General features: G+C 72.2%; 4 protein-coding genes across 4 annotated transcripts; 2 read left to right on the plus strand and 2 right to left on the minus strand.

Annotated features, from left to right (window-relative positions):
- Window positions 1-4,993: 4,993 nt before the first annotated feature.
- AURANDRAFT_28553 (hypothetical protein) lies at window positions 4,994-5,761 on the plus strand (the record flags this gene model as incomplete). Its single annotated transcript, XM_009040222.1, has 1 exon — window positions 4,994-5,761. The coding sequence occupies one exon, from the start codon at window positions 4,994-4,996 to the stop codon at window positions 5,759-5,761; it is 768 nt and encodes a 255-aa protein (XP_009038470.1).
- Window positions 5,762-6,965: 1,204 nt separating this feature from the next.
- Window positions 6,966-7,604, minus strand: AURANDRAFT_65381 (expressed protein; the record flags this gene model as incomplete). The annotated part of the gene is made up of 1 exon (XM_009040322.1): window positions 6,966-7,604. The coding sequence occupies one exon, from the start codon at window positions 7,602-7,604 to the stop codon at window positions 6,966-6,968; it is 639 nt and encodes a 212-aa protein (XP_009038570.1).
- Window positions 7,605-15,887: 8,283 nt separating this feature from the next.
- Window positions 15,888-16,907, plus strand: HDA (hypothetical protein; the record flags this gene model as incomplete). The annotated part of the gene is made up of 1 exon (XM_009040223.1): window positions 15,888-16,907. The coding sequence occupies one exon, from the start codon at window positions 15,888-15,890 to the stop codon at window positions 16,905-16,907; it is 1,020 nt and encodes a 339-aa protein (XP_009038471.1).
- AURANDRAFT_28813 (hypothetical protein) lies at window positions 16,897-17,562 on the minus strand (the record flags this gene model as incomplete). Its single annotated transcript, XM_009040321.1, has 1 exon — window positions 16,897-17,562. The coding sequence occupies one exon, from the start codon at window positions 17,560-17,562 to the stop codon at window positions 16,897-16,899; it is 666 nt and encodes a 221-aa protein (XP_009038569.1).
- Window positions 17,563-17,755: the final 193 nt, after the last annotated feature.

Genomic DNA, 17,755 nt, shown 5'->3' on the forward strand with positions numbered 1-17,755 from the left:
GATCGCGGGCGAGATCGTCCTACCGACCAACAGCGCGACGACCTTCGTCTCCCACTCGTCCAAACCCAGCTTCTTCGCGAGCTGCAGCAGCCGCGGCCGCCTCGGCGTCTTGGCGCAGCGCGCGCCGAGCTTCGCCTCGGCGACGCGCAGCTTCGCCTTGAGCTCGCGCGCGCCCGCGCGGTTGCCCTCGTCGGGCGGCGGGAAGAAGCCGCCGCGGCCCGCGCCGCCGCTCTGCTCCTTGATGGCGCCCTTGATCTTCGCCGTGGCGAGGCGGATGTGGAGCGCCACGAGCTCGAAGCACTCGCCGAGGTACTCGAGCTCGTTGTCCTCGGGGTAGCCGCCGCCGGAGGACCGCGGCGACCCCGGCGCGGCCTCGGAGCCGCCGGGCGACTTGCGTTCCTCGTCGGGGCTCTGGTCCGGGTCGTCGGGCGTGCCGTCGAGCAGGGCGCGCAGCGCGCCGGCGATGGGGCCCGCGGCGCCCGCGCCGTCGCCCCGCGGCCTCGGAGAACGCGCGCGCCTTCCGCCCGGACCGCGGCGACGACGGCGTGTCGAGCACGCTCACCTCCAGGCCCTCGTCCTTGAGGATGGTCTCCAGCTTCGTGCCCGACGTCTTGAGCAGCTCCTCCTCCGGCAGCTCGTCGCCGAGGAGCACCTTGGCCGTGACGCGCGCGACGCGGAGCGGCGGGATGCCCCCCGGCGACACGTAGGCGTCCTGGTCGTCGGACACATAGATCACGTTCTCCTTGACGTAGTCGTGGTCGCTGTCCGCGAAGGCCTCGGCCTCGACCTCGCTGCAGCCCGCGACGCGGCAGACCAAATTCGCGCGCCGCGCGTGGTCGTCCTCGATGAGCGCGCCCCGGACGCCGTCGCTCTGGGCGCAGGTCAGCACGACCAATGTCGTGAAGATGCGGTCCGCCGTCGCGCCCTCGTCGAGGCCGTAGGCGCGCGCGAGGCGCCAGAGCCGCGGCTTCGGCTCGGAAGCGGCGACGCGCGCGCGCCGCCAGCCGCGGACGACGTCCATGAGCGCGTCGAGCAGCGCCGTGCGCCGGCCGAGACCCACGCGGTCCTCGCCGATCGCCGCCTCCCAGCCCGTCGCGCGGCCGTGGGGCGTGTCGCCGCCCGCGGCCTTGTCGACGCGGCAGTTGCTGTCGTGCAAGCTCGACGCGACGGTGATGCGGAGCGCGCGGAGGTAGACGCCGAGCTCGACGTGCTTGAGGTAGGCCCGCTCGCTCTCGTAGGCGGCGGCGCCCGCGTCCGGCGTCAGCTCCGCCTCGAACTCGCGCACGAGCGCGAAGAGGGCCGGCGCCTGCGTTTTCAGATCATTCAGCGCGCTCGCCATGGCGGCGGCGGCCGGCGCCAGGGTGTCCGCCGTGGCTTCGTCGCGGGGGCGCTTCGCCGTCGCGCCGGACGTGTCGATGCGCGCGCGCTTCGCCGGGGTCTGGGAGGCCTCGCCCACCGTGTGGTCTTCGGTCGCCATCGCTCTCGTTGGCGGAGCCTTGTTTGCCACTGCACGATGGGCCTGGGCCAGCGCCGCCGATGGCCTCCTAGCCCGCTCGTAAACACAAAACCCTTCCGCTAACCATGCGCAAGGCGCGCGCCGTGCGGCGCCAGCGGCTGCGGCGCGGCGCCGGCGCCTGCTGCGCCGCCGTCGTCGTCCTCGTCGCCCTGGGCCGCCTCGCCGCGCCGCCGCCGCGCTTCTTCAGCCTCGACGACGACGCGGCGCTCCGGCCGCTGCGGCGCCCGCCGAAGGCGCCGCGGCTCCGCGGCGGCGCCGCGCGGACGGGTCGGCTCGCGTTCCTGTTCCTCGCGCGGTCGAAGATCCCGACGGAGCCAGTCTGGGCCGCGTTCTTCGGCGAGGCGGCGGCGCACGCGCGCCTCTACGGCGTCTACAGCCACCCGGAGCCGGGCCACGCCTACGGCGAGGGCTCGCTGTTCCGAGGGACGGAGATTCGGAACCGGACGCGCGTCGACTGGGGCGCGGTGACCGTCGCGAGGGCCGAGGTCTTTTTACTCCGGGCGGCCCTCGCGGACCCGCGCAACGAGCGGTTCCTGCTCGTCTCCGAGTCCTGCGTGCCGCTCCACCCGTTCCTCTGCCTCTACGACTTTCTTTTTTCTACTCCGAAGTCGTTCGTGAAGTCGTGGGCCACGGAGGACCGCGCGCGGCTCTACGACTTCGGGGCCCGCGACGCCGCCGTGAAGCGGCGCTGGCGCAAGGGCCACCAGTGGGTCGGCCTGGCGCGGCCCCACGCGGCGCTCGTCGCGTCGACGGGCTGGTACGAGGCGCTCGAGGCCGCGCACGCGGCGAGCGCGGTCGCCGCGGAGTTTCGCCGCGAGTTCGCGAAGCAGCACCGGGGCGCCGACGCCGACAGCATCCACCACTGCTTCGCCGACGAGCACCTCGTCGCGACGGTGCTCGCGAACGAGGGCGTCGAGGCGGAGCTCGTCGCCGCGTCGCCGACGTTGATCCGCTTCGGGGCCTTCGGGGGCCGGCGGCGCCTGCTCGCGCTCGACATCAACGGCAAGATGAAGCGCGACTGGCGCGCGACGTCCTACGACCCGGCGCACATCACGCCCGCGTTCCTCGCGGACGCGCGCGCGTACTGCGACTACGGGCCCGAGGCCGCGCCGCTCGCGGGCCCCGACGTGGAGCTGCGGCGGCGCGCGCCGGCCGTCGTGCCCTGGGCCAACGACTCCGCGACGTCGCGCGCGTCCTGCGCCTTCCGGCCCGACGCGCCGTCGCCGTGCCACCTGCTCCTCCGCAAGGTCCCCAAGGGCACCGTGCCCGCGTACGCCCGCGCGCTCTGGGGCTTAGGCGCCGCCTAGGCGCGCAGGCCGAGCTTGGGCGTCACGACGGGCGGGCAGCAGCCCAGCGTCGTGCCGTCGTCCGTCGGGCAGCAGTTGCCGCCGCCGAGCCCGAGCTTTTTGCAGCCGAGGTTCAGCGCGCACCGCGCGGAGACGCTGTGGGGCTTGCGCGCGGTGTTGTTCGCCGCGCCGCAGCAGCCGAGGAAGGCGCCGTCCGCGCCGGGGCAGCAGAGGCCCGCGAGGCCGAGGGCCGCGCCTGTGTGGAAACCAACCACTGGTTTGGGTGGTCCTGACCAAACTTGAGAATTCTCGAGCTCGGTCAAATCGAAGTCGATTCGGCTGATTTTTGGACGAATCGATTGCTCTCATTGGGTTCTCGAAGCACAGCCGAAGAGATTGCGTCGAAACTGTCGCATACGCGCACATTGAAGTCGGGTTGAAGATTTGGTTTCCACACAGGGCCGCGCAGGCGCTGTTGTCGTCGCACGCGCCTTTCGCGGTCCTCGTCACCGTCGCGATGTTCGTGCCGTCCCGGCAGCAGGCGAGGTTCTTCCCCGAACTCGACGGGCAGCAGTCGCCGACGAGGTTCGACGTGAGGCACCTGCGGCGGCGCGGTCGCCGCGGCCGAAGGGCGAACCGTCCTCGGACGCGGGACGACGCGCGCGGAGTTGTCGACGCAGCGCATGGCCAGGCCGTGCGTGTTCGCGCCGGCGCCGCTCGACGGCGACGGCACGGCGACGAAGACGACGGCGCAGAGGATCACGGCGGCCGCGAGCAGGCCCAGGCCCAGCACGCGGCCGCGCGTCTCGGGCAGCGGCTGCTCGTCGACGGTCTCGTAGCCGCTGGGGCCGCGGAACGCGTCGCCGACGATCTTCGACGAGTTGCTGCTCTTCTCCATGTGTGGCGCAGCGGCGCCGGCGCCGGCCGCGCGTCTGGATTGAGACGGCTGAAGCTCGACGTCGAGGATGTCGAGCTGCTACGTCAAACCTCGTCCTGGGCTGCGCGGCATGGCTGCGATGATGCTCGGCAGCCCCGCCGCCCTGCCCGTCGTGGACCTCGCGGCGTGCGATGCGCCGACGCAGATGCGCGCCGCCCTCGCCGCGGGCTGCTGCCTGCTCCGGCCGACGGGCGCCGAGCCCGCCTGCGAGGCGGCCCTCGAGGCCCTCGGCGCCTTCTTCGCGGCCCCGGACGCGGCCTGCGCCGGCGCCGCGCGGGGCTACGAGCGCCGCGGCGACGTCGAGCGCTTCCGCGTCGGGCCGCCCGGCGCGGCGCCGGAGGGCCTGGCGGCGGCGGACGCCGCGGAGGCCTTTGCGGAGAGCCGTGTGGAAATCTCTAGCTCGGTCAAATCGACATCGATTCGGCTGAGTTTTGGACGAATCGATTGCTCTCGGCGACTTCGCGAAGCACAACCGAAGAGCACGTGTCGAAACGGTCGCTCACGTTGAAGTCGGATTGAAGATTTGAGTTCCACGCAGGCGGAGAACCGGTGGCCGCGCGACCCGAATGTTCGGCGCGCGCTCGAGGCCTGCTACGCGGCCCTCGCGGCGACGAGCGCCGCCGCGCTCGCGGCGCTGGAGCCGGCCCTGGGGCTGCGGCCCGACGCGCTCGCGGACGCGTGCGCGCGGCCGACGAGCGTGCTGGTCGCGAACCGCTACGCTCCTGGCTCCGGCGTCGCCGTGCCGGCCCACACGGACGTGTCGCTCGTCACGCTCGTCTACGCGCGCGCCGGGCCCGGCGGGCTCCAGGTGCGGCGCGGCCGCGGCTTCGTCGACGCGCCCGACGGCGCGGGGTTGGTGCTAACGTTCGGGGCCGCGCTCGCGGCCGCCGCGCCGCGCGGCGAGGCGACGAGCCACCGCGTCCTCCGCGGCGCGCGCGCGCGGACGTCGCTCGTCTTCTTCGCGAACCCGTCCGTCGACGCGACGCTCGGCGACGGCGTCCCCTACCGGGCCTGGCGCGCCGCGTGGCGGGCCGGGTCCGGCGCCCCGGACGGCGGCGACGCCGCGGACCTCGACGAGGACCCGGACGACGACGCGCCCGCGCCGCGCTTCGTCGTCCGCGACGGGCGACTCGTGGACGTCGGGGCAAAGTTGACGCCCTTGAGGCCTAACTTGACGCCACGCTGCACCGACGGTGAACCGGAATTCCGCGGTGCTCTGCCTCGAGCCGCTCGCTCGCATCGCGCCGCTCGACCATGCGGGTCCTCGTGGGCGTGAAGCGCGTCATCGACTACGCCGTGCGCGTCCGCGTCGCCGGCGACAAGAGCGGCGTCGAGCTGGCCAACGTGAAGATGTCCATGAACCCCTTCTGCGAGATCGCCTGCGAGGAGGCGATCCAGCTCAAGGAGAAGAAGGTCGCGTCGGAGGTCGTCGCCGTGTCCATCGGCCCGAAGCAGGCCCAGGAGACGCTGCGGAGCGCGCTGGCCATGGGCTGCGACCGGGCGATCCACGTCGCGACGGACCTGCGCCTCGACCAGGAGCTGAACCCGCTCGCCGTCGCGCGGCTCCTGGCGAAGGTCGTCGCCGACGAGCAGCCGGACCTCGTCATCGTCGGCAAGCAGTCCATCGACGGCGACAACGGCACGACGGGCCCCATGCTCGCCGAGCTCCTGGGCTGGAGCCAGGCGACGTTCGCCGCAAAGTTCGACGTCGCCGGCGACGGCGCGACCGCCGAGGTCGAGCGCGAGACGGACACGGGCACGGAGGTCGTCAAGGTGAAGCTCCCCACCGTGCTCACGGCGGACCTGCGGCTCAACACGCCGCGCTACCCGAAGCTGCCGAACATCATGAAGGCGAAGAAGAAGCCCCTCGAGTCCAAGGACGCGGCGGACTACGGCGTCGACCTCGCGCCGTCCATCGTCGTCGAGGCCGTCGCGTCCCCCGAGGCGCGCGCCGCGGGCATCACCGTCGACAGCGTCGACACCCTCGTCGACAAGCTCAAGAACGAGGCCGCGGTCATCTAGGGCGCCGCGCCCGGCCCCTCCGGCCGCCGCCAAAGGAGGGCGTAGTCCGTCTCGAGAGATGGAGGGTTGTGGGGGATCCCTTCTGGGGGGACGGCGCCTCCTCGCGGGGTCGCGACCGCAACTCCGACCGTCGGCAGTCAGGATGGCTTACTCATTTGATTCACTTGGGGGGGTCGGGATTTCACATTCGATTTTTCGTTGGGGGAGGCGCAGCTAGGGCGCCGCCGCGACGGCCGCCGCTTCGGGCGCCTCCACCGCCTCGGGCGCCTCCTCGTCGGCCGCCGCCTCGGGCTCGCGCGCGGCCGCTCGGTCGTCTTCCTGGGGCCGGTGCTGGACCGTGAGGGCCACGCTGTCGGGGAAGAGCTTGGCGACGGATGTCGCGAGCGTGAATATGTGGCAGGCCTCGGGCGCGGACGCCCAGGTCGCGTCGTCCGCGCCCGTCTCGAGCTCCTCGGCCGTCACGGCGAGGGCCACGGGCGGCTCCTTCTTGCGGAGCATGTGCCAGGCGTGGCCCGCCAGGAAGATGGCGACGGAGCTCGCGAAGATGCCGACGAGCACCAGCACGCACTTGCGCCGCCGCGCGTCCTCGCTCGACGGGCGGCGGTGCGTCGTCCCGCCGCCGCCGCCGCAGCAGCCGCAGGAGATGGGCGTCCACGCGGGACCGCCGTCGTCGCCGGTCGCCGTCTCGTTGCCGCAGCGCGCCTCGCACGTGCCGAGCAGCGTCGTGCGGCACACGCAGCCGTTGCACTCCCAGGTTTCATGCTCTCCGGCGTGCACGCGTGCAGGTCTCGATTCCAGTGCTGCGGATTCGCGGCGTCGAGGTGCGCGGCGAGGCCGCCGCGCGCGACGCAGGCGATTGCGACGAGGATCAGACGCATTTAATTTGTGATTGCGGCCTCTCAGACCCGGAATGCAGCAGCCATACGCCGTCTTCGGGAGTGCGGTCCGGTTGGGAGAGCTGCAAAAGGAATCGTCAACTCCGGCTGTGTCAGACTTCAATCGTAGTTGCTTTTTTTTTTTGTTTTTTTTTGGGAGGCGTCGGAGGCGCCGCCGGCGAGCCCCTCCCGCTTCGACGGCCCTCGTCCTTCCGCGACGATGCCGACGCACGACGTCCGCCCGCGGGAGCATCCGCGGACCGCCGCGCCGCGAGGTCCCGCCGCGAACTCGAACTCGAAGAACTATGGACGCTCTTACGCAGCCCGCTCTAGAACCCCTTGCCGGCGTAGAGCAGCGCGACGCCCGGCTCTTTCGCCACGGCCCCCTCGCGGATGGACGCGACCGTGTTGACCGCGAGGAGCGCGAGGCGCGCGCGCTTGCCCTCGTCCTCGGAGACCGCGTCCGCCTTGTCCACGACGCGGAGCCACTCGGCGAGCCCCCGCTCCATCTCGGCCTTGGTCGGCTTCAGCAGGCCCCGCGCCACGCAGGCGTTCTCGAGGCAGGGCGCCGGCAGGCCGGCGATGTCGCTGATGCGGAGCGCGGCGTCGCCCTCGGTCAACAGCGTCACGCCCTTCTTCACGGCGCCCTTGTGCATCCACCGCGGCAGGAAGCGGTAGGGCCCGTCGAGGGACAGGGACGCCGCGAGGAGCGCCGCCTCGGGCAGCGGCGCGCCGGGCCGCGCGGCCAGGGCCGCGACGGCCGCCTGCTTGTTTTTGGCGGAGAGCGCGGCGACGGCGGCGGCGACGTCGGGCTCCGTGAGGTCGTAGGGCTTGCGGTGCTTCTTGGGACTGCTCGCCTCCTTGTCGATCTTGCCCAGGAGCCGGTTGAGCCCCGTGCGGCGCTGCTTCTCCTTCTCCGCGAGCCGCTTGCCCCGGAGGCCCGCGTTCTCGTACGCCGACGGCAGCATGCCCGGGTAGAAGTAGACGGCCAGCGGCGTCCAGAACTTGGCGTAGAGCCCGAGCCAGACGATGTTGATGATCTTGCTCACGTCGGCGTTGGCGCACTGGATGGCGTCGAAGCTCGGATAGTCGAGCAGCTCGCCCTCCTTGCGCCGCTTGCGGTGCGCGTTGGCGACCTTCTGCTCGTCGACGAGGCGCCCCGTGTTGGCCTTGAAGGCCGCGAAGGAATTCATCGGCGAGAAGGCCGCGCTGTCGGCGACGGCGAGCGTCAGGCAGGCGAGGTAGAAGCTTCGAGCCATAGTGCAGCCGGCGATCTCGTTTTTACCGGCGAGGCTTTCTCGATTCTGGCCCACAGCGCCGCCGCGCCGCGATGGACGCCTGGGACGTGCTCAAGCCGCAGCCCGCGTCCAAGGGCGGCGGGGTGGGCGCGCCGAGCGTGCGCTACGGCCACGGCGCCGTCGCCTTCGGGAGCTCCATGGTCGTGACCCACGGCTACTACCTAGAGTTGGACGAACCGGACTCGCCGGGCGTCCACTTCCTGGACGACACCTGGGCCTTCGACGTCGTGTCCAAGACCTGGACGAAGTGGGCCCTCTACAGCCAAGACACGCCCTGCGGCCGCTTCCACGGCGCGGTCTGCGCCGACGGCGCGAGCCTCTTCCTCTTCGGCGGCACGGACGGCGGCTTCCGGAGCAACGGCGGAACGGACTTCCACTTTGGCAAGGACGCGCAGATGAACGATCTGTGGCGCCTGCCCCTGCCGACGACGGAGGCGCAGCCCATGCGCACGTGGCAGCGCCTGACGCCGGACGCGGAGGGCGACGACTGCCCGCGGAAGCGGGAGATGCTCGGCGCGGCCGCGGCGGGCGGCAAGGTCTGGGTCTTCGGCGGGCTCGGCGGCGACGACTCCGGCACGCCCGACGGCCTCGAGGCGCTCGGCGACCTCTGGAGCTTCGACGCCGGCGGGTGGCGGGCGCACGAGCCGGACGGGCAGCCGCGGCCGGCCGCGCGGTTCGGCCACCGGCTCTGCGGCGACCAGGGCAGCACAAGGGTGATTCAACGTCGCTTCAACGTGAGTGTTCCGCGCGCGCGCGTTCCGAAGAAAGCATCCACGCTTCGAGACCGTTCCGAGAGATGATCGCTCGTCCAACAATCAGCCGAAACGAGCGGAAATCGGCCGAGATATGAGCCTTTGAAGTTGGGAATTTCGCACTCGTGTCCTGCCCAGGCGGCGACGGCGACGGCTTCCTCGTCTGCGGCGGCCGCGAGCGCGTGAAGATTTTGACGGACGAGGACGAGGACCGGCGGCAGCTCTTCGGCGAGCTCTGGCGCTGCGCCGTGGGCGCCGGCGGCCCGTCGTGGACGCTCGTCGCCGCGGACCCGTCGCTCGCGCGCGTCGACTTCGCGATGGCGCGCGACGGGCCCGAGGTCCTCGTCTACGGCGGCAACGACGCCGAGGGCCTGCTGGCGACGCTCCCGAAGGAGGGCGTGCTCTGCGACGCCGGCCTCGGCGTCTGCGCGCCCCTGCCCGTCGCCGCGTCTTCCGACGGAGCCCCGCACGCGCGGCTCCACGCGACGCTGACCGTCGTCCCCAGCCCGACGGACCCGCAGCGCTCCGTGCTCCTCCTCTTCGGCGGCGAGTCCACGGACCCCTACATGTACCACGGCTCCGTCTACGCCGCGTCGCGCCTCCGGCCCAAGCGCGACGTCGCCGCGGAGGGGGCGTGAGGGGAAAAAAAAGTAACCTTGAAGGGCAATCTGAAAAACAAGCCTTCCCGCCGGTTTGTCGGGGGGCTGCGTCTAGCGCTTTTGGACACGCCGCCCGCCGGGCGGCGGCGCGCCGGCGGGAACCATGCCCGTGCAGGTGCACCGCACGGCGACGAACCGCGTGAAGCTCTACCACGACGACCTCAAATCCCTGCGCGTCGGCAAGAAGCGCGGCCCGCCCGTGAGCTTCGTCAAGGTCGGCGCGGGCCTCGCGCGCCAGACCATGCACCAGATGTACAAGGTGCAGCCCCACGGGGCGACCATCATCAAGAAGTCGACGACAACGGAGCCCGGGGCGCCGGCGGCGGCGCGGCCCGCGGCGCCCGCGGACCGGCCGCGCGTCGTCGTCGGCCTCGAGGACGACTGGCGGCCCGCGGAGGCCCTGGCGAACGAGACGCACGCCATCTTCGAGTTCGTCGACCTCGAGGTGCTCCAGTGGGAGTCCAAGGGCCGCAACGCGTCCCTGCCCGTCGTCTTCGAGGTCGCGCGCTACGGGAACCCGGACGTCGCGGCGGACGTGGGCTGGCGGACGGAGAACTGCTCCGTGGACCCGCACTTCTACGGGGACCGCGGCGCGGACCTCGAGGGCATCCTGCGCTTCGACCCCGGGGACACGCGCAAGACCATCACGTGCCGGTTCCCCGACGACCCGACGTACAACTCCGAGACGATGTTCCGCGTGAAGCTCGTGGACATCGTCGAAGTCGGCGACGCCAAGGGCGACGCCATGATCGGCCACGCGTCGAAGGCTCGGTGCTACAAGTTGAACACGGAGATCTTCCCCTACGACCGCGACCCGAACGACGAGCGGACGAGCAGCCGGTCCGTCGTCTACGGCTTCTTGTACGAGATCTACACGATGATGCCGCGGAAGATCGCGCTGTCGCTCCTGCTGCGGTGCGTGCCGGCGCTGGGCTTCATGAGCTACCAGCTGATCCTCGAGAACGTGCTCGCGACGATGGAGCGCGCGGACCCGGGCGACGACGACGTCGAGCCCTACGGGCGGCCGCGGCGGAAGAAGATCTTGCGGACCATGGCCCTGGCCTACCTGGCGACCTTCGCCGTGGAGCACGCGGCGGCCAAGTGGGAGCAGTCGCTCAAGCTCGGGGGCACCGCGCTGCGGAATTTGCGAATTTGCCTCGTGACGGCGACGACCCAGCTGTCCTTCGACGCGCAGGACAAGTACGACCCGGGGGACCTGCCCAAGGTCATGGACCGCGACGCCGCCGACGCCGTCGACAAGGTCTTCACGCAGTGCCTCGCCACGTACGAGTCCGCGATCGTGCTCCTCGCGCAGCTCTTCGTCGTCGTCTCCGTGCTCGTCTACAACGGCCTCGCGGAGTTCCTGCCCATCATCGCCGCGCTCGTGGGCTACCTCATGGTCGTCTACGTGTGCACGTTCTCGACGCAGTACGAGAAGAGCTTCGAGGCCATGGAGCTCGAGGACAATCTCGCGGCGTTCGCGGCGGAGATCGAGAGCAAGCGCCAGCTCATCACGAACTACGCCCGGGGCTGGGCTTTGGGCCACCTCTACGCGACGATGCACGAGCAGGGGTCCCGGGCGTCCTTCCTCGCGGCGCGCTACCAGAAGGAGACGCGCCACGCGTTCCGCTGGGGCTCCGTCGCGATGGTCGCCTTCTTGTACGCGCGCGTGTCCATGAACATCGACCTGTCGCACTTCGTCGTGCTGCTCAACGCCTTCAAGGGCATCGCCGCGGGGCTCGAGTCCATCGCCGCGGACCTGGGCCAGATCTCGATCGGTCTGGCGGCGCTCCGCAAGGTCGCGGACGCGCTCAACTCGGAGACGCAGCGCACGAAGAAGCTGTCGCTGCTGTCGGAGCCGCCGACGCGGGAGCGCAACGAGGCGCGGCCGTCGGCCTACGCGGAGCGGCTCGCCGCCTTCGCGGCGTCCTTCGGGGAGGCGGGCCCGCCGGACTGCATCTTCCTCGAGCACGCGGCCTTCGAGCTCCAGTTCCACGACGAGATCGCCGACGCGATGGTGTCCAAGACGCTCCTCGCGCCGACGCACGCGAAGATCGTCCCGGGCGTCATGTGCTCCCTCCTCGACGCGGAGGCCGGCGACTCGGGCAGCGGCAAGTCGTCGCTCCTCCAGCTCCTCGCGGGCGAGATCGCGCCGACGTCCGGCCTGGTCTACGTGCCCCCGGGCTACCGCACGTGCCGCGTGCCCGCGCAGCCCCTCATGTTCGACGGCACGTTGATGTACAATTTGCGGCTGTCGGGCCCGCCGTGCTCGGAGATGACGATCTGGCGCGTCTGCCGCCGCCTGGGCATGTCCGAGGCCATGATCGGCAACCCGAGCTTCGACGTCGGCGCGAACGGCTGCCGCATCCCGCTCAGCGACGTCGCCGTCGTCGCGCTCGCGCGCGCGCTCCTGAGCCAGTGCGACTTCCTCTACATCGGCCAGACGCTCGACATGCTGAGCCCGCCGAAGCTCGAGAGCGTCATGGCGTGCCTGCGCGACTACGTCGACGACCGGGGCTTCCGCTTCGCGGACCTCGGCGGCGACGACGTGCCCCTCAATCTCCGGCGGAAGAAGCTCATCGTCATCATCACCAAGTCGCCGAACGTCGCGCGCCACTGCCAGCGCCACATGGCGCTCCACGCGGATGGCCGCGTCACCGTGCACGCCGAGATCCCGGAGACGTGGCGCGCGGTCCACAAAGGGCCGGCCCACGCCGCCGCGGCCGCCATGGCGCCGGACTCCGACGACGAGGCCGCGGACGGCGGCGCGACGGGCCCCGTCCGCGCGGGCCGCCTCGCGCCCATCGCCGCGGTCGCGCCCATCTAACCGAGGGGCTGTGCGGCTTGGTCGACGCTCGCGAGCGGGGATTATGTGAAGCGCGGCGCCCGCGGTCGCGCCCATCTAACCACGGGGCTGTGCGGCTCGGTCGACGCTCGCGAGCGGGGATTATGTGAAGCGCGGCGCGGGGGAACGGGCGCGGCGCCCCTAGAGCGCGGTGCGGAGGCGGACCGTGCGGGACTTCTGCTTCTTGCCGCCGCCGAAGAACTTCTGGGCCGCGAGGCTCGCGAGGTCCTCGGACGACTGGGACTTCTTCTTGTCCTTGAGCGACGCGCCGCGCCGGCTGCCGTTGAGGGGCGCGAGCGCGAAGCGGACCGCGTGGAGCGGCAGGGCGAACACGTTCAGCACGTTCCAGAGCGGCTCGGCGGCGACGTCGCCCGTCGCCACCTCGACGCCCGGGTAGGAGAAGGACGCGCCCGTCAGCGATAGCTCGCGGTCGTAGAAGAGCAGGTGCGCGAGCGCCGCGAAGGCCAGGAACGGGAAGGGCAGCAGCGCGGCCTCGGCGTCGTCGTCGAGGCCGTCGAGGTAGGGCGCGAGGGACTGGCGCTCCGCGGCCGCCGGCGGGCCGGGCGTCGGCGGCGCGCCGTAGACGAACGGCTCGTCCTCGTCGAGCGCGCCGACGGCCTCGGCGACGAACTTGAAGGCGCCGTAGGGCACGAGCGGGTCGTCGTCGGGCCCGTCCGGGGGGGCGCTCGACGAGCCCTGCGCGTCGCCGTCCACGGCGAAGGTCTCGTAGGAGTCGCCCAGCGGGGCGGCGACGCCGGCGAGGACGTTGCACAGCCAGGCGAAGTGGAGGTAGGGCACGAGCTCCGGCGCGTCGTCGTCGCGCTGGGGCTTGGCCGGGGCCGCGGGGGCGTAGTCCTCGAAGAGCGTGGGGTCCATGGGCGTCGGTGGGGTCGGGGCGAGAGCGACACAGAACAGCAGAGCTTGCAGCTGATCAGAGCTTCCTGAAGTCGGTGCGCCAATCGACCGCGTCCAAATCGAGGCCGATACGGCGGTCGATACGGCGGTGCAGCTCGAAGGCCTGCTCGACGCCGCGGCGACGCAAGTCGCGACGCCGCGCACCCCCACACCCGCCCGCGACGCCGCCACTACAACGGACTCACGCCTCCTCCCCTCCGGCGTCGTCCTCGTCGGTCGTCGTGCGCGCCGTCGACGCGACCTTGGTCGGCGGCGGCGCGGGCGCGGCCGGCTTCATGGCGTGGAAGAACGCCTCGCGCCAGTCGCTCCGCCGGTGGTGGGGCAGCAGCGGGTCGTCGTCGAATTCCGCGTCGACGCGCAGCGTCGGGTCCGTCGCCTTGGCGATCGTCGCGTTCTGCTGGCGCCGGCGGAGGACGGCCGGGAGCACGTGCGCGGCGACGGCCTTGTGGTCCTGGACGTAGGTGGAATGCTGCCGCGAGAAGGGGTCGAAGGCCTCGTCGTCGTCGGCGCGGAGGCGGCTCTGGACGTCGATCTCGACGCGGTGCGCCGCCTTGCGCGCCTCCGCGAGCCAGCGGTCGATCTCCGTGACCTCGATCGCGCCGTGGCCCGCCGCGTCCATGGCCCGGAAGGCCTCGACGACGAAGGACCGCTTCGGGAGCTCGACGCGCGCCTGGAGCGACGCCTGCACGAGCAGGAACTGGAACTCGTTGAGCCCGAGCCAGCCGTCCGTGTTGGCCATGCCCTTGGTCTGGCGGACGAGGTCGAGCACGCGCCAGCGCCGCTTCTGCATGAACCTGGCCAGCGCGCGGAGCTTCGACAGGAGGTCCGACCGCGACAGGCGCCCGTCGGAGCTTTCCGCCGGCGCCGCCGCGCGGGGCGACGCCGCGCGCCGGCGCTTCGGGGGCTGGTACGACGCCGCGTAGGCGCCGACGACGAACGCCGCGTCGCGGACCGTGCCGTCGTCCAAACAGCGGAGGAGCCGCGGCTTCCGCCGCGCGCGCTTGATGGCGTTGGACAGCTCGCGGATCGTCACGTGCGTGCCGTCGCCCTCGGCGCCCAGCGACGCGACGACGAGGCGCACGGACGCGTCGGGCAGGTGGCGGCCGACGGAGCGCAGGATGGCCGCGAACTCGTCCGCGGCGAAGCGGCCGTCGAAGAAGTCCGTCACCGGCGGGCTGTGGATGGAGCCCCGGCCCACGCCCGGGTCCACGCCCGAGTGGATGCCCCGGTGCTTCTGCGACCCGATGCGCTTCTCGTTGCCCGCGCGGCGGAGCGCGTCGATGGCCCGGAGCCCGCCGTGCGACGTGAGGTGCTCGTCGAGGTCGACGACGCAGCGGTCGCCGAGGATCTCCAGCGCGACGCCCGGCGCCATGGCCGGCGGCCGCGACCGCCGGCTCGGGGGCACGACGGGCGTCTCGTCGCCCCGGAGCTTCAGCGGCGGCCGCCGCGGGTCCGACGACGCCGCGAGCGGCTTTTGCGCCGTCGGCGGCGCGCCCGCGGAGAGCGCGAGGTCGTCGCGGTCGCCGCTCGTGAGCGCGCGCGGCGCGAACTTCTGGCCCGAGCCCCGGGTCCGCGCCGGCCCGCGCGTCGCGACCGCCGTCCGCGGCGACCCGTCGTCGGGCCCGCGCGACGCGACCGCCGTCCGCGGCGACGCGACCGCCGTCCGCGGCGACGCGTCGCTCCGCGCGGTCCGCGGCGACTCCCGCGCGGTCCGCGGCCGGCCCGTCGGCGGCCGCGGCGACGGCGTGCGCAGCACGAGGTGGTTCTGCTTCGTCGTCGGCGCCGCGGGCTTCTCCGCCATGGCCTCGATGCGCGCGGCGGTTTCGTCGTCGAGCGCGAGGCGCGCGTACGCGGCGGCCGCGCCTGGGCAGCACGAGGGTGATTCAACGTCGATTCAACATGAGTGTTCCGCGCGCGCGCGTTCCGGGAAAAGCGCCCACGCTTCGAGGCCGTTCCGAGAGATGATCGCTCGTCCAAGATTTAGCCGAAACGAGTGGAAAACGGCCGAGATATGAGCCTTTGAAGTTGGGAATTTCGCTCTCTCGTGCTGCCCTGGGCCGCGCCGAGCACGAGCGCCGCGTCCTCCTCGGGGATCGCCGCCGCGCCCGGCGGGCCGGGCGTCCGCGCGCGCGCGGCGTCGACGGCGGCGCGCCACGACGGCACCTCCTCGGCCGCGCGCTCGCTGAGCGCGGTCGACGGCCGCAGCGCCGTCGCGCCGGTCGACGGCCGCTTCGTGGCGCCGGTCGACGGCCGCCGCGTGCCGCTCGTCGACGGCCGCTTCGTGGCGCCCGTCGTCGGCCGCAGCGCCGTCGCGCCCGTCGACGGCCGCTTCGTCCCGGCCGTCGACGGCCGCGCGGTGGACTGCCGCGCCGTCGAGGGCGGTGCATCGTCGCTCTTCCGCGCCGTCGCGGGCCGCTCCGCGGCGCGCGACGCGGCGTACATGGCCGGAGGCACGGGCTGCAACCCGGAGAAGAGCATGCTCATAGCTCCCGCCGACGCGGCTGGGCTGGGATGCCTGTCCACCAAGCGCGGGAGATGAAACTGATGAGGCGGTGAGCACTTCAGCATCTCTTCATCATCAGCCTCGCTGACTCGGGGCAAGCATGGCTCGCGCGCGCCTGCGAAGGTGACGTGCTCGCCGTCACAGCGCTACTCTTTAAGCCGCGTGCCACACGGCCGCACGCGTGCCACACGGCCGCAATCCTCAGCGCGCGTGCTGCAGACGCGCAGCCCTGCCTGTGCAGCAGCCTGCTAGCACAGCAATCGCGCCTCACCCAACGCGATGCTACGTAGAACCTGCGCGCTGCTGGCCGTGCGGCGGGCGCGCGGCCTGGCGACGCGGCCCGTCTTCTACTACAACGACGTCTGGGAATTCCCGCTGCCGGAGAACCACCGCTTCCCCATGGCCAAGTACCGCCTCGTCCGCGAGGCGCTCCAGGCCGAGGGCGTCGCCGCGGCCTTCGAACCGTCGCCGCTCGCGTCCCTCACGGACCTGACGACGACGCACTGCCGGGGATATTGCGAGCGCTTCGTCGGCGGCAAGCTCACGGCGGCCGAGAACCGCAACATCGGCTTCCCGTGGAGCCCCGCGGGCGTCAACCGCGCGCTCTCGTCGACGGGCGGCACCGTCGCCGCCGCGCGCGCCGTCGCCGACGCGCGGCGCGCCGGCGGCGGGCTCCGGGTCGCGGGCCACGTCGCCGGCGGCACGCACCACGCGTTCTTCGACCGCGGCGAGGGCTTCTGCGTCTTCTCGGACATCGCCGTCGCCGCGAACGTGCTGCTGCGCGACTACGGCGACGTCGTCGAGAAGATCCTCGTCGTCGACGTCGACGTGCACCAGGGCAACGGCAACGCGAAGCTCTTCGAGGGCGCGCCCGCCGTGACGACGTTCTCCATGCACTGCGACGGCAACTACTTCTCCGAGAAGCGCGCGAGCGACGTCGACGTCGAGGTCCCCGCGGGCGCGGGCGACGGCGAGTACCTGCGCCTGCTCAAGAGCTACGTGCAGATGCTCGCCGGCGGCGGCGCCGACGTCGTCTTCCTGCAGGCGGGCGTCGACCCCTCGGAGCACGACCGCCTCGGCAAGCTCCGCCTCACGGCCGACGGCCTCCGGCGGCGCAACAAGTTGCTCCTCGACGCGTTCCTGCGCAAGGGGGCCTCCGTCGTCGTCACCATGGGCGGCGGCTACCCGAAGAACCTCGACCCGGCGTCGCCCGAGTACCGCGCGATCGTCGAGGCCCACGCGGACGTGTACCGCGAGGCCGCAGCGGCGAGCGCGAGGCATAACGACGCTAGTTCTTAAGGCGCGCCGCGAGGGCCGCGCCGACGATCGCGCCGACGACGGCGAACGCGGCGCCGGGGAACTTGCGGGACTCGCCGGCGCACGAGCGCGCGAGGGCCTCGTGCTCGTCGATGGCGTGGCCGTAGGCCGCGGCGTCCCAGGGGTAGCAGTTCCAATGATCCGCGACGTGCTCGCAGGCGATGTAGGTGACGTCCTGCGGGACCGCGCCGCGTTTCGGCTTGCGCTTGTTGTGGACGACGAGGACGGCGACGGCCGCGGGCGCGTTGCGCCGGCGCAGCTCCTCGACGGCGTACTGGAGCGTCGTGCGCGTGTCGTCGACCTCGTCGACGATGAGCACGCGGCGCCCGCGGACGAGCGTGCCGAAGCCGCTGCCCTCGTCGAACCACTGCTTGAGCTCGACCGTGTCGCGCGCGGTCTTCGTCGCGTCGTCGTAGAGCTCGAGGCTGACGGCGAGGATGGGCACGGCGCACTCGGTCCGGAGCATGCGCGCGGGGATGAAGCCGCCGCCGCCGATGGCCACGATGACGTCGGGCCCGAAGGCCTTGACGCGCGGCACGGCCGAGGACACGGCGGACGCGATGTCGGCGTAAGAGAAGTAGACTTTCCCGTCCGGGGCTAACTTGCGCTCGACGGTCGCGCCGTCGCCGCGCCACATGGCTTTCGCCGCGCCCGCGGCCGCGGAGATCCAGAAGGCCATTGGAGAGAGTCGGCCGGGAGAGGAGGATTTCTCAGCTCACATAAGACAATCAAACTGCAATTTGAGGTTCAACACGCGGGTCCAGCCCAAGGAGGTCCGATGGGCAGCCTCTGCAGCGCCGCGGCTACCCCAGAATGAGCCGACGCGCTGG

The sequence above is a fragment of the Aureococcus anophagefferens genome (genome assembly GCF_000186865.1).
Source record: "Aureococcus anophagefferens unplaced genomic scaffold AURANscaffold_14, whole genome shotgun sequence".
NCBI classification, from domain to species: domain Eukaryota; class Pelagophyceae; order Pelagomonadales; family Pelagomonadaceae; genus Aureococcus; species Aureococcus anophagefferens.